Source organism: Boleophthalmus pectinirostris, unplaced genomic scaffold (assembly GCF_026225935.1).
Source record: "Boleophthalmus pectinirostris isolate CB_2022bp ecotype Guang Dong unplaced genomic scaffold, ASM2622593v1 HiC_scaffold_18, whole genome shotgun sequence".
Lineage (NCBI taxonomy): Eukaryota > Metazoa > Chordata > Actinopteri > Gobiiformes > Gobiidae > Boleophthalmus > Boleophthalmus pectinirostris.
Genome location: NW_026571133.1, coordinates 44454701 through 44469279, shown reverse-complemented (window position 1 = coordinate 44469279; position 14579 = coordinate 44454701). Strand labels below are relative to the sequence as shown.

General features: G+C 45.6%; 1 protein-coding gene across 3 annotated transcripts in view; it reads left to right on the top strand.

The window, feature by feature from the left end:
* Positions 1-10: 10 nt before the first annotated feature.
* Positions 11-14579, top strand: part of LOC110159938 (WD repeat-containing protein 7) — a 29347-nt gene continuing 14778 nt past the window's right edge. Inside the window, exons 1-20 of one of the 3 annotated variants that reach the window (XM_055153890.1) lie at positions 11-191; positions 463-638; positions 748-854; positions 993-1071; positions 1172-1346; positions 1736-1812; positions 2368-2487; positions 2785-2930; positions 4023-4125; positions 7093-7237; positions 7728-7843; positions 7956-8088; positions 9107-9327; positions 9746-9941; positions 10040-10254; positions 11292-11525; positions 12161-12454; positions 12812-13008; positions 13155-13246; positions 14132-14230. In XM_055153890.1, coding sequence (XP_055009865.1) covers positions 480-638; positions 748-854; positions 993-1071; positions 1172-1346; positions 1736-1812; positions 2368-2487; positions 2785-2930; positions 4023-4125; positions 7093-7237; positions 7728-7843; positions 7956-8088; positions 9107-9327; positions 9746-9941; positions 10040-10254; positions 11292-11525; positions 12161-12454; positions 12812-13008; positions 13155-13246; positions 14132-14230 — 2908 coding nt within the window. In that variant the 5' untranslated portion in view covers positions 11-191; positions 463-479. Of the gene's footprint in view, positions 192-427; positions 639-747; positions 855-992; positions 1072-1171; positions 1347-1735; positions 1813-2367; positions 2488-2784; positions 2931-4022; positions 4126-7092; positions 7238-7727; positions 7844-7955; positions 8089-9106; positions 9328-9745; positions 9942-10039; positions 10255-11291; positions 11526-12160; positions 12455-12811; positions 13009-13154; positions 13247-14131; positions 14231-14579 lie in introns of all 3 variants that reach the window. The other 2 variants (XM_055153889.1, XM_020924535.2) reach the window with 2 other exon arrangements.

Sequence of the window (14579 nt, the reverse complement as noted above, 5' to 3'; positions counted from 1 at the left end):
TCACGCCGAGCCTGTGCACCGGATGTGAGTGATCAGCTGACTGCCGTGCTCCTGTCGGTCCTGTCCTGTTCGGTTCTGCTCTAAAGGAACAGGACATTATCTGATCAGAACCCCCGGACCCGGCTCCGTGAGGACGGGTTTGTCTCTGAGCGCGCGGTCCAAAACTATGTCCCATTAAGCCTCTGATCACGGTGAGAATCTGTCCTTTGGTTTGTACTGGAGCTGGAGCTGCGAAGCTAACGCTGATGCGACACAGTTCATTCTGTTTGTGCATCTGCGGTTTGCCGTGTGTGCTGTCGGGCCGTACGCTGTATGTGTGTCTCTGTCCTCTTATACTCTATAAACATGTTTATATATATATATATATGTATGTATCTTTAGGCGGATGGTCTTACACTGAAACAGTTCTGTGAGATGTTGTCTGTAGTTCTCGTTTAAGCCCAGGCCGTGTCGTGTCTCCAGCTCTCGCCTGATTGGAGATGTCGGGGAACAACCTTGTGCTTCCCATCGTGCTGTGGGGGCGCACGGCGCCTACACACTGCATCAGCAGCCTGCTGGTGCTGGACGACTGCAGTGCGGTCATCACAGGCTGCCACGATGGACAGATCTGCCTGTGGGACATGACCCCCGAGCTGCAGGTGCAGTCCCTGTGTCCCGTGGGCATCACAGATGTCCAACTCTTGTGTGTGGAAATGTTCCATGATGAAAGAGCTCAGGCTCTGATAGTGACTCTGCTCATCTCTGCAGATGTGTCCCAGAGCCATGCTGTTTGGACACACTTCGTCCATCACCTGCTTGGCCAAAGCCAGCACCTGTGCGGACAAGCAGTACATCGTGAGCGCCTCAGAGAACGGGTCAGTGTCTGACAGGATATGTCAGGGTCAGTGTACACCTGTGTGACAGGCTCTGGCAGGGTCATTATTAATAGGTTGAAGTACAGTAACTATTTACAAATATTATTGATGATGTTGATTGGTTTTGCTGCTGTGCAGAGAGATGTGCCTGTGGGACGTGAATGACGGCAGGTGCATCGAATTCACTAAACTGGCCTGTGCCCACACAGACATTCAGGTACCACATGTATCATTAAACTAAATGACATCAGCTGACAGCTGACTGACAGGGATGTGTCCTGCCACAGTGTCTCAAGTTGTACCCCCTCTTGTCCCAGTTTTACCAGTTTACCATCGGGACGCAGAAGGAGGGCCGGCTGCTGTGTAATGGGCACTACCCAGAGATCCTGGTGCTGGATGCCACCAGCCTGGAGGTGCTCTACTCCCTGGTGTCTAAGATCTCCCCCGACTGGATCAGCGCCATGAGCATCATTCGCTCCCACCGCACACAGGGTGAGACCCCCAGTAAGACACAAGAAGGAGCTGTTTTACAAAATAAAATCTGCTTTTTAACAATATTCATTTTCACTGCCCCCATCTATATGAATTATTATATATCTATAGAATGTTGTGAAGTCATCTGAAACCCAGCAACAGGGAAGAAAATCTACAAATGGATTTCTGAAAGAAACACACAAATCTTTTACCTTATCATTTTTTCAGAGTAGGGCATTAGGGAATTACTTTCTGAAGCTATTATGAAAATATAGTTTCACTTTTGTTCCTTTGTGCTGACAGAGAAGATGTTGATCTTGGTATCAGTTTTTTGTTTCATATGGATAGGCCCAGTAGATACAGAGATATGATGTGTTCTGGTGATGTACTGCTGCTGTGCTCCTCAGAGGATACTGTGGTGGCTGTGTCGGTGACAGGGATCCTAAAGGTGTGGATCATCACAGCGGAGGTCAGCAGGATGCAGGTAAATGTCTGTTGTGTCTTTTAAACCTATGGCTCACTGGTTGTTGAATTAGGGTTAGAGTGCTGGGTAATAAAGTTTCCCACTGCTGATGGCTGTCAGTTTTCCTGGGGTGGGTTACCATGGTGATAGACTACACAACCCTGAATGCTATGGGATGATGAAGAAAGTGCATATTAATAGCACATTTTCAGGAGCCTGTGATCAATAGGAGGGTTCATGGTCCTGTTTGAACTGATGGCTTATGCTCACCTGTTGTATTTCCAATTCAGATTATTTATCATCAGATTGTGTTAAAAGCTTAAAATAAAGTCTAACTTGAGAGGTGCAGACAGAGCTGTGCCTCTCATTAGCTTAACCTCCAAACAACATGGATGACATCACGTGAAGGGTATCAGTGGTGCTAAAAAGATACGATCACAGATTGTTATTGTTTTGCTTGGAATTGCATTAAATCTATTTTGCATTTATTAAACTACAGGTGTTTTCATTACTGGTCTGGACCTAGGTCTGACCCTGGTCTGACTCCAGCCTGACCCTCATCTTGTTTGTGCTCAGGACCTGGACCCAGTGTTTGAGGAGGAGTCCAGACCCATTCACGTCCAGAGCTGTCAGAGCATCTCCTTCTGTAACTTCACTCAGAACAGTCTGCTGGTGGTGTGCTCCAAGTACTGGAGGGTGAGTCCTACAGGCCAGAGGGGGCAGCAGTCTGTCTTCTTGTAGGGATGTTACTGACAAGAAGTGTAATGTTGCTTTAAAGGAATAATATGCAAGATTTTATTTGTAAATCTCATAAACATGAACTATGTGTCCCCAGAAGTAAACATGTTCAGATCAAATGTTTAAAATCTTAAATTTTACGGTTAATAATTGTAAAGCTGGTTTATTCTTATTCTTCATTACAAAAGTGTCTAATGTGTGTGTGTGTGTGTGTGCGTGCGTATGTGCGTGCATGTGTGTGTGTGTGTGGTGCAGGTGCTGGATGCGGCCGACTACTCCCTGCTCTGCTCTGTGCCCTGTGAGACTGAGCAGTCCTGGACCGGAGGAGATTTCATCTCTGCAGACAAAGTCATTGTGTGGACGGAGGACGGCTGCAGCTACATCTACAAGCTGCCCCCCAGGTCTGATCCACCTGCTTTAAGTCATTTGGTATTTGTGTTACTTTCTCAGACTTGGACTTAGAGTAATTTTTATTGAAGCGCAAGTGAAATTACTTGGACACAATAGCTAACACATTACAGTATAATAACAAAGAGAAAAAATGGATGGTAAGTAATAAAATTCAAATAGTTAAGCAAATAGCAAAATGCTTGTGTTGGATAAGGCACTAATATATCGTTTTATTGCCTGAGATCCAGAATATACACTTCTTCAATAATTTACAAAGATGTGAGTCTGATCACTGGTCAGTCTCCTCCAGCTCAGATGGGTATGATTGACAGGTGGATTAGCCAATCAGGGACACGCATGGTTTGTCAGTACCAAAACATATATGAGTGTGAGAGTGTTGACCAGGCTGATATCAATCTGTATCAAAAAGGCAAACAGATATATAAGTAGTATATTAAGTATAGTAGTACATAGTAAATGTAAATGATGGACTGCTGAGTGTGTTGAGTGTGCGAGTGAGTGTCTGGTGCAGAGCAGTTTGTTTCTACAGGGAACATACGTGATAGTTGAGGGGTTTTGCTCAAGCATGGTACTCTTATTATCGTGGAACAAAACTGGATTTGACCATTCAAAATATTGCTGAAAGAAGCTTAACCTTGATTTTTTAAGATTTTAAAGATGATTTATAATGTTGTATCCCCATCAAAAATCCAGAGTTGTGTGTTTTGTTTCATTCACACAAATCCTTCATGTTTAGGCTGAGAACAAAAGCTGTTAACTGGAAAACTACCGCTTCATGACATCACAAGGTGGAACAGAGCATTTTGAACTTTAGAGATGTAAACAGACAAATAAGGGTTACCCAAACATGTGTGAATAAAACAAAACACAACTCTTGGTTTGTTTTTGAGGAGGAAACAGCTTTACAACATTGCTAAAAGATCACAAGAGTCAATTTTGTATAATATAGGAACTGTCTAATTTTTCTACTGGACTGCTGCTAGTTTATATTTTTAAATAATAGAATAATCACAATTCCATCACAAATCTTAATACAAATTGGGGTTGCATGTTCCTGAAAGTGTCCCTGCTCATACCTGCAGCTGCCTGTCTGCCAGTGAACATTTCCGCAGTGACGTGGGGAAGACCAAGGAGGGCGCTGTCCCCCCTCTTATCTTCAAGATCGCGGAGCAGCCTGACAAGAAGGTGAGTGTCCACTCTTCCTCCTCCTCTTCCTCCTTCTCTTCCTTTTAACTCTCAGACAGCAGATAGAGTAAAGCTCAAACCATTTCCATGACAAACCTCCACCATACACACTAACCCCCTGTTTACACTATTACACACATGTAAATTCATACTCTTATATTTTAAAATAACTTTTCACAATAGACATTGACAATATGTGTAATCTGTATATATTCTACAATCTATATTGTCACTAAAATTTGACTTTCTAAAATAACCACAATTAAGTCTCCCCTGATGTAGTAGTAGTACTTAGAGCAGAGAACTGTCCCCATAGGCAGAGGACTGTCCCCATAGGCAGAGGACTGTCCCCATAGGCAGAGGACTGTCCCCATAGGCAGAGGACTGTCCCCATAGGCAGAGGACTGTCCCCATAGGCAGAGGACTGTCCCCATAGGCAGAGGACTGTCCCCATAGGCAGAGGACTGTCCCCATAGACAGAAGATGCACACAGCTGCTGTTAACATGCTGGATTATATTCTTTTTACTGACAATCATTTGAGTCAGGATTAAAAGCACACTTATTTGTGAAGACTTGTGTTCTGAGAGGAACCTGTGTGAGCCGTGAGTGTTGCAAATGTGTTGATTTTGGAGATACTTTTGGTTCTTTCTCACTGGTTAGTGATTAGCTGCTGTAGTTTCCACACATAAACAGCCTGTTTTCTTACATCAGCCTAGTGACTGTAGTTGCTGTACACATGTACACATGCATTGATGTGTAAATAAGATGTGCTCATTTTAAAGTGCTCAGCAGATGTTTCTGTTTATCACAGTAAAATTCTATACAATGTTCCGCCCACAAGCCTACGTCCATGCTTGTGCACGGCCATTTATCATAAATATACAAAGGTAGGATACAAAACATTACACCACAACTTCACAAACCTGACACGATGTGCAGTAGTTTCATTAGCAGTATGCACACTCATTGTGTTGTGATGTCAGTCTGAAGGTGGAGTGACTAAGCGCAGAGAGCTAGCTAGACAGAGACTCTGCATCAAAAACAAAACTTAAGCTTATAAAGCACATTACTATGTTGTTTTTGGTGAATATAGCATCTTCAAAAGGTAAAATGGTGATCTAAATATGTTATATGTTAGCAGTGAAGTGAAATTGCTCATTTGTAAAGTTAATTCTTTGAATTAAAATGCAGGGACAGTTTATATGGAGGGACTGGGTTAGTACTAACTAGGAATGCAACAATATTCGATAATATCAGAACGTTCGATCCTGATCTCACGATTCGATACAGGTGTTTGGCACGTGTCCCAACGTGCAATCCAGCAAGAAAACGGATCCATAGGGATTATCTTCTTGGGTTCTTTTTAAAGACAATGCAGTAAAGTGTGTTTACCTTGTTGACATGTTTCGGCTGCTAGCTGCAAGCCATCTTCAGAACTGTCACCGGTGTTGGTGGTGACGTGTCGTATATCAGCTGTTGTTACTTCCTGTAGGCGTGGTCAGCCTGATGGACCTGCAGGTCACTCAGACTGACCACGCCTCCCGTCGCCTGGTGTTCTCCGGAGGAGGACTTACAGCTGAAATATTCTAACAGAAGAGGATTTTATCTTTCAGTCACTTTTTATTTTATTATTGATTATTATTATTGATTATTATTTGATAGAGTCAGAAATGATATTAACTTTTAAATACTTTAGAAACGCTTTTCTCTTTACATCAGCTTTAAGCAAATGCGCTTGTATATGCACATGCGATGCAATATACGCAATCTTTTTCGCAGACTCTATTTCATAAATTTTAGTCATAAACAGTCCGTTGAGACTTTTCTATGTAATAAAACATAGTTTGAGTGTCCAAAAAGAGGATGGGAGAGCACAGACTGTAGCAGGGCAGGCGGGAGGAGCTTCTGTCTGTCGCTGATGGAGAGTTATTAAATCATCATGAAGAAAAGGAAAAGTCTGATAGTGTAACTCCCTTACAGTCTAAATCAGGGGTCATCAAACTAAGGCCCGCAGGCTGCCACGCCTCTTTGACTGACCCCTCTGCCCCCCACCACGTGAACTGGCCCTATGAGGCACGCCTCAAAAGTGTCACGTCTGCATCTTGTATTTTGTTGATTTTTTTTTCAGTTAGGAAATTATATTTATATGAAGTATTTATATTTATATTTAAATAATTATATGACGTATTTATTTTATTTTTGTATTTTTATAGTGCAGTTAAGGACAGAGTACTGTAGTGCAGTTAAGGACAGAGTACTGTAGTGCAGAGTACTGTAGTGCAGAGTACTGTAGTGCAGAGTACTGTAGTGCAGAGTACTGTAGTGCAGAGTATTGTAGTACAGTTAAGGACAGCAAAATGTGTTAAAGTGCAAAAACTTGACAGAGTTTTCAAAGAACAGTGGATGACCAATTTTTTTTTGTTCAGTGTGAGGAGAGTGCAGTTTGTCTGATGTGTAAAGAAAATGTGGCAGTTTTCAAAGAATATAATCTACATCGTCAGGTCAAATAATTCTATTATACGGCCGACCAGACCCCAGCCCCCATCAGTGAGTGATAATGTGGCCCCCAGAGAAGAAGGTTTGGTGACCCCTGGTCTATATTAAGAGTAGGCTATATTATAAAATATAAAATATAAAATAGTGTGAGAAAGCTCTATTCTTATTTTCACTGAATAAAAATTCTGAGCTCTGAATCACTGAACCAGATGAACTAAGACACTTCACATATAAACTATAACTTTACAGTAGTTGTACTGTAATCGATTGTGTGTAATGTGTAATGTTTCATTAAGATCATAGTATTATTATATTAAACAGTTTTTTGTTTGTTTGTTTTTTGTCTTTAAACGTATCAAAATCATATCGATATCAGGACCCATGTATCGAGATATGTATCGAATCGTGGGAAAACTGTATTGTTGCATCCCTAGTACTAACCCTGTGCCTGTCTGCTCCTCTGCCCACAGCTGCTCATCTGTCCCCCGGTCACACGCTTCTTCTTCAGTCGAAGGGAGCCCTTCCACAAACTGCTGCTCCAGGGGGACTCTGGGGGCCGCCTGTCCCTGTGGAGCGTCCCCGACAGGTCCCCACCACCACAGCCCTCCACACCCGGTCAGTCTGCTCACACACACTCTGCTGCCCTGTCCATTAACACGCAAGCTTCTCATATGTAACAGGAGGGAGGGATGGGGCATGATCTAGTGCCTTCAGAAATATGATCTCTGAAATGTCTGAAATGATTTTTTCCACATCATTTGGATCAGACAAAAAGGCTTAAGTACTAGTGACTTACACCTTGAGAATCTGTAGCTCCAAAACAAGAGATGTATTGACACTGACCACAAATATTAAATAAAATACATATTAATTGTAAACTAAGCCATATCATGTATTCTAGATTAAAGATTTTATTGTTGTTGTCATAGAAAACAACAAAAGTACATTTAGAGCACACTGCCAGGTTTTGAAGTGCAATACCAAAGGTGCAGGACCCCAGCCCCACAAGTGTGTTACACAGTGTCTTTGTCTCTGTCCTCTGGGTGTTACTCAGTGTGGTTGTCTCTGTCTCTGTCCTCTGGTGAGACATGTGTTTTGTCCACAGAGTTGCCGGTGTCCTCCAGCCTCAGCCTGCAGGAGTCTTTTGACCGCCTGCTGCCCGTGTCCTCTGGGATCATTGACCAGCTCAGCGTCCTGCCCGGCAAAGAGCAGCCCATCAAGGTCCGCCCCTGTCCCTTCCCCTACCCTCCTGTCACACTGCCCCTGCCTCCTGTTAGAGGGTCCCTGTCGCTGAGGCAGGTGCAGAGTTAACCTTTTGCTGTGTGTGTTGCAGGTGACAGCCAGTGTGTACATCCCAGCGCAGGGGCGGCTGGTGTGTGGGCGCGAGGACGGCAGCATCATCCTGGTCCCTGCCACACAGACTGCCATCGTCCAGCTGCTGCAGGGGGAGCACATGCTGCGCAGAGGTCAGTACTGCAGGGGGCAGAGGTCAGTACTGCAGGGGGCAGAGGTCAGTACTGCAGGGGGCAGAGGTCAGTACTGCAGGGAGAAGAGGTCAGTACTGCAGGGGGCAGAGGTCAGTGCAGAAGGTCAGTACAGCAGGGGGAAGAGGTCAGTACTGCAGGGGGAAGAGGTCAGTACAGCAGGGGGAAGAGGTCAGTACTGCAGGGAAGCAGGGTGCAGGGGGGGAGTCAGGCAGGGGGAAGAGGTCAGTACAGCAGGGGGAAGAGGTCAGTACTGCAGGGGACAGAGGTCAGTACTGCAGGGGGAAGAGGTCAGTACTGCAGGGGGCAGAGGTCAGTAATACAGGGGGCAGAGGTCAGTAATACAGGGGGCAGAGGTCAGTACTGCAGGGGGAAGAGGTCAGTACTGCAGGGGGCAGAGGTCAGTAATACAGGGGGAACACATGCTGACTGAGGTCAGAGGTCAGCACTGATGAGTTAGTGGGGGCACAGTGGTGTAGTGTTTAGCTCACAGCAAGAAGGTCTTGGGTTTCTCTTGGGCTTGGGTGATCAGTAATTGTGATTATCAGGTCACTGTGTAATGTTCTATTTATTATTTTTGAATCAAACTAAACCTAATATGAAGGGATTATATGATCTGCATGTGTATGCCACATTAACTTTACTTCATTTAATTCAGTAAATGTGCTTTCATAAAGCTGGTACGAGGTCTGAGCAATGGTATGTATTAGACAGTGTGAATGGACACAGAAGATTTCCCTGTTGTTTGGTCATCAGAGAATGACCAGGCTCTAAATTCTACAGAACACACATTTTCATTGGCAGAAAAAAATCTGTTCACTAATACTGTTTCTGTGGACTGTTTTGTGCTTGTGTTGATCTTTGTTATTTTTGTGTGATAGAAGGAAAGAAAACAAAAACTCAATTCAAACATAAACTTGCATTACAATGCACAGTCTTTATAATAGTTGGGTGGGTGATGTATATAAACATCATGACTGAGTGTGAGTGTATATTGCAGGCTGGCCTCCTCACCGCACACTGCGTGGGCACAGGAACAAGGTGACCTGTGTGCTGTACCCATATCAGGTGTCCCCCCGCTACGACCAGCGTGCCCTCGTGTCTGGAGGAGTGGACTTCTCTGTCATCGTGTGGGACATCTTCACTGGAGAGATGAAGCACATCTTTTGCGTGCATGGAGGAGAGATCACCCAGCTGTTGGTGCCACCTGAGAACTGCAGTGTAAGGCTGTGATGGGGAGAGCAGAGGGAACAGGGCTTCTGCTTGGAACACAGACTAATCCATTCAAAACCACATGACGTATTTTTTAATACATACATTTGAGTACATAACCAGATGATGTGACTTGAGGACAATTTCAAGCAGCCGTTTGTTACTATAGCAATCTTAATGTGTGAAATATATATTTGTGCAATGCCAAATAGTTTGGCTCCTGGAGCAGATTTTTCTGCATCTGATTGGTTAGAGACCAGCTTGGTTCTCTGGTTGGTCAAAAAGCATGTTGTACAGGATTTTAATTATGTTCAAATTAGGTCATGTTGAGGTTTACCCTAATAGAAAGTGATGGGCTTTATGGCCCTGTCCTCTGGCCCTGGCGGTGGTTGCATAAGCTCACTCTTGTCTCCTGTGTGTCCTGTAGACACGAGTGCAGCACTGTGTGTGCTCCGTGGCCAGTGACCACTCAGTGGGGCTGTTGAGTCTGAAGGAGAGGAAGTGCATCATGCTGGCCTCCAGGCACCTGTTCCCCATCCAGGTGATCAAGTGGAGACCAGCCGACGACTACCTGGTGGTGGGCTGCTCCGACGGCTCTGTCTATGTGTGGCAGATGGACACTGGTCAGCCCCATCTACTAGACGAACTTATCAATGTTCGTTTTTACTAAACCGTTAGATAGAGCTTACAAGTGAAAATGTCTGTGTGTGTATTTGTGTAGGAGCCCTGGACCGCTGTGTTATGGGCCTGACCGCTGTGGAGATCCTGAGTGCGTGTGATGAGCTGGCCCCTGCCACTGTGGACGCTCTGAGCCACTCTGCGGTCAACCTCAAACAGGCCATGACCCGCCGCAGTCTGGCTGCGCTCAAGAACATGGCCCAGCACAAACTGCAGACGCTGGCCACCAACCTGCTGGCCGCTGACAACGCAGACAAGGTACGCCCCAGCTGACCCTTACACACATACAGCTGACCATTACACACATACAGCTGACCCTTACACACATACAGCAGACCCTTACACACATACAGCAGACCCTTACACACATACAGCAGACCCTTACACACTTACAGTAGACCCTTACACACTTACAGCAGACCCTTACACACTTACAGCTGACCCTTACACACTACAGACCCTTACACACATACAGCTGACCCTTACACACATACAGCAGACCCTTACACACATACAGCTGACCCTTACACACATACAGCTGACCATTACACACATACAGCTGACCATTACACACATACAGCTGACCCTTACACACATACAGCAGACCCTTACACACATACAGCAGACCCTTACACACATACAGCTGACCCTTACACACATACAGCTGACCCTTACACACATACAGCAGACCCTTACACACATACAGCAGACCCTTACACACTTACAGTAGACCCTTACACACTTACAGTAGACCCTTACACACTTACAGCAGACCCTTACACACTTACAGCTGACCCTTACACACATACAGCTGACCCTTACACACATACAGCAGACCCTTACACACATACAGCTGACCCTTACACACATACAGCTGACCCTTACACACATACAGCTGACCCTTACACACATACAGCTGACCCTTACACACATACATCTGACCCTTACACACATACAGCTGACCCTTACACACATACAGCTGACCCTTACACACATACAGCAGACCCTTACACACATACAGCTGACCCTTACACACTTACAGCTGACCCTTTACACACACACACACCTCATCGTTACACATGCACTGCTTACCCTTACACATTGGGGTTGTGTTCTTCTTTCATTCAGGCATCAAATCAAAAGCTAACTTCACTCAAACATCTCTGGTTATTCATTTTTAGTAAAAAATTCAATCTGAACACTGTAGCATTACATCACTGATTCAACCTGAATTATTTCATCATTAAAATAGCATGACTGTAGTGAAGTCATTTCACAAGTGTGTGTGCTCCTAGGGGAACCTTCCTAAGTACTCCCACAATGCACTGGTGGTGCAAGCCATGAAGACCAACCTGAGCGACCCGGACATGCACGTTCTCTTCTTCGACGTGGAGGCCGTCATCATCCAACTGCTGACAGAGGAGGCTCAGAGACCCAACCCCACCCTGGTGTCCCCCGAGAGCCTGCACAAGAGCCAGGCCGGGGCCGACAAGGGCGGATCCTTCCTCGCTAATAAGATCTTCAAACAGGTGAGGTAGACCTGTGGTATCAGCAGGGGTGCTACTCAGGCTTTAGAGCCAGTTTGACCCATATTTATTCCTCCTGTGGATTGTCTCTTGCTTACTGGTACTGTAGCAAAGTTGTAATTCTATTTCAGAAGTTTAAGACTAAATAAGACCTGGATTAGTCAAATTTTTTTGACCTGGTTTAGCTCTGTACTCAGAAAGACAAATCATTTTGCAGGTGGTACTTTGTGTAGACCTCCAGAGGCATGGCATAGACCTGGTTTGCCTTTGGTTTAGTTTGAATCATCCTTTTGTTGTAGTTTAGTGGGGCCTGTATTATGCAGCTATCCTGGATAAGAGAAACATATAAGAGCCATGGACTGAATACATAGGACAAGATGCACGCCTCATACAAATGTATGTGTACACTGTTACATGCCCTAGGACATTGTTCAGGAGTACCCCACTGGAGCTTTACTTTATTGCCCATGTGATAACTTTGTACTACAAACCAAATACAAAACTGAATTTGCTGTGGTTTGCTTGTAGTGGTTTTACGCATGTCCTGGTTTAGTCCTGGTTTATACTGCTTTTAGTCCAGTTCTGGTCTTTCCTTTAGTTCAGCTCTTGTGCGCTCCTCACTTAGCTCTGGTTCTCAGGTGAAAGAGACCATGAAGGAGACCATAAAGGAGCACCTTCTTGATGATGATGAAGAGGAGGAGGAAGAACAGAGGCGTCGTGAGGAGAAGTCTAAATCTCTGTCTCTGCTGGAGTACAACCTGACCATGGACACGGCCAAGCTCTTCATGTCCTGCCTGCACGCCTGGGGCCTCAACCAGCAGCTGGACCTCATCTGCCTGGACCGCCTGGGCATGCTCCGGCCGCACTGCCCCATCTCCTTCGGCCTCATCTCCAGAGGAGGCCACATGTCCCTCATGCTGCCCACATTCAAGGTTAGTCCCACACAATGCCCACACAAAGTTTGTGACCTGTGTTTATTCTATGTGCTCTGGAGCAGCAGTTTTAGTTCACATTTGAAGTTCTCAACTGTGAGATTCTCCAGTCTCACTTTGTGGCATATACTAAAAGTAGTGTGATCTTTAAAACTGCAGTTACTGAGTTGCATTCAATTACCTTGACGTCAGACAATGATGTGTGGTGATGTGTAGTATGAATGTGTACTTTTTTTTTCCCTGCTGTAAAAATAACTTTTTATTCAGACTTTTCAAATCTTTTACCTCACATGTTTAGTTGTAACATTCTGCTTTATGGTAAAAGAGTCTGAAATATGTCCCCTCCCCTCTCCTCAGGAGTCCCTGCTGAGGAAGCTGTCTGTGGCCACAGGGAGGAAGTTGACTCTGTCGGACATCGTGGGCAAAGGCACATATGGACTCTCCCGAGCGGTCACCACCCAGCACCTGCTGTCTGTCATCTCTCTGGCCAACACCCTCATGGGGATGACCAATGCCACCTTTGTGGGAGAGCACATGAAGAAGGCCCCGGCCAGGTGAGTCTGCTGCCCTGCCCGCTGTGCTACTAATGCAGGGACAGCTAGCACCACTGTCCCTACGCCTGATGGACAGTGTCTCTGACTGGACTAGTGACCTGTAAGCTGCGCCTGCACCCTGCTGAATATTGTATGTCTGTGTGCAGACCTCCTCGTCCCGGAGGGACCCCTGAGAGCCAGCGGCGCAGCAGCTCTGTGTCCCAGGGCAGCCCACCGCCCCAGGCTCACATCAAACAAGGTCAGGCCCTCACAGTCACATGCCCACTCCACTCCTCTGCTTTAGAACTGCATCTAAGGAGCATATGTAACACCACCTAATAGAGAGGCATTATAATACCTCTGATCTGTCACAGCTGCATGTACCTGACCACCTCGTCGCCACAAAATAACACAAAGCAACTAACTCTTATTATAAAGTGTACACCCATCCTCTGATCCCAACACCACTGTGCCATACCTCTGCTGTTCTCCATACACTAAGTCCTGCTCCACACACACTGCACGGCTTCAGCTCTGTAGCTCTGCTCTGTTCATCTCATGGTCCATGATCTCCTGGTGTCCTCGTGTTCTGTGTCATGTCCAGCAGCAGCTTTAGGAGCACTCATTTTTCACCATCTCATGTTTGCTGTTTGAATGTGTCTGTGGAATCCCGGGGAAGATCTGGCAGGTTCTCTCTGCATAATTATGTTATGTAATGACATAGAGATAGAACTGACTTGATCTGACCACAGAGGAATACACTATAAAAATCAGATGGCATCATTTCAAATGTATTGTCACTGCACATACCCATCTTAATGTTTCAAATATCACACACAGATAACATTGACAATGAAAGGGACTTAAACTGTATTTGCTTCAGTCTCACCCTAAGCGCAGGTCTCTGGTCTGCAGCCCCTGTTCAGCAGTTTGGAAATCCCTTTATTTCAGCAGGCACAGCATTAGGAGGTCTGGTACAACACTGACCTAGAGTCTAGCCATGTTCCTCATGTAGGGGCCGCTCATGGAGTGTGTAGGGGCCCCCCATGGCCCTCTGATCACTGCTCTCCGCTGCTTTGCTCTGGACTGCTTTCTAACTCTGTCTTTCTTCTTGACTTTGTTTCTCTCCTTGTCTTTCTCTAAGCTGCTGCCGCTGCCCCTGGCCCTGCCCCTGGGTCTGGGGCCCCTGGTGGCCCTCCACAGGGGCCCCAAGTTAATCCTAACATCCCCTCAGTCAACGAAGGTACTTTCATCCAGACTAACTACTGTTCAGTGAGATTGAAACCAGGACAAGACCACCATTAATTAATCTAATTAGAGCACAGGCTAAAAGTGAACTCCCTTCACACAGGCCTACGGGCTCCTTCACACAGGCCTACGGGCTCCTTCACACAGGCCTACGGGCTCCTTCACACAGGCCTACGGGCTCCTTCACACAGGCCTACGGGCTCCTTCACACTGGGCTGTTGGTGGTTCACACATAGACTGGTCCAGTCAGCGTCTTAAACACATGAAAATATGAATAGGACCCTTTTAGTCAAAGTAGTCTTCAGTAGTTGAGAGTAAAGTACCCCACTGCTTCCACTGCTACA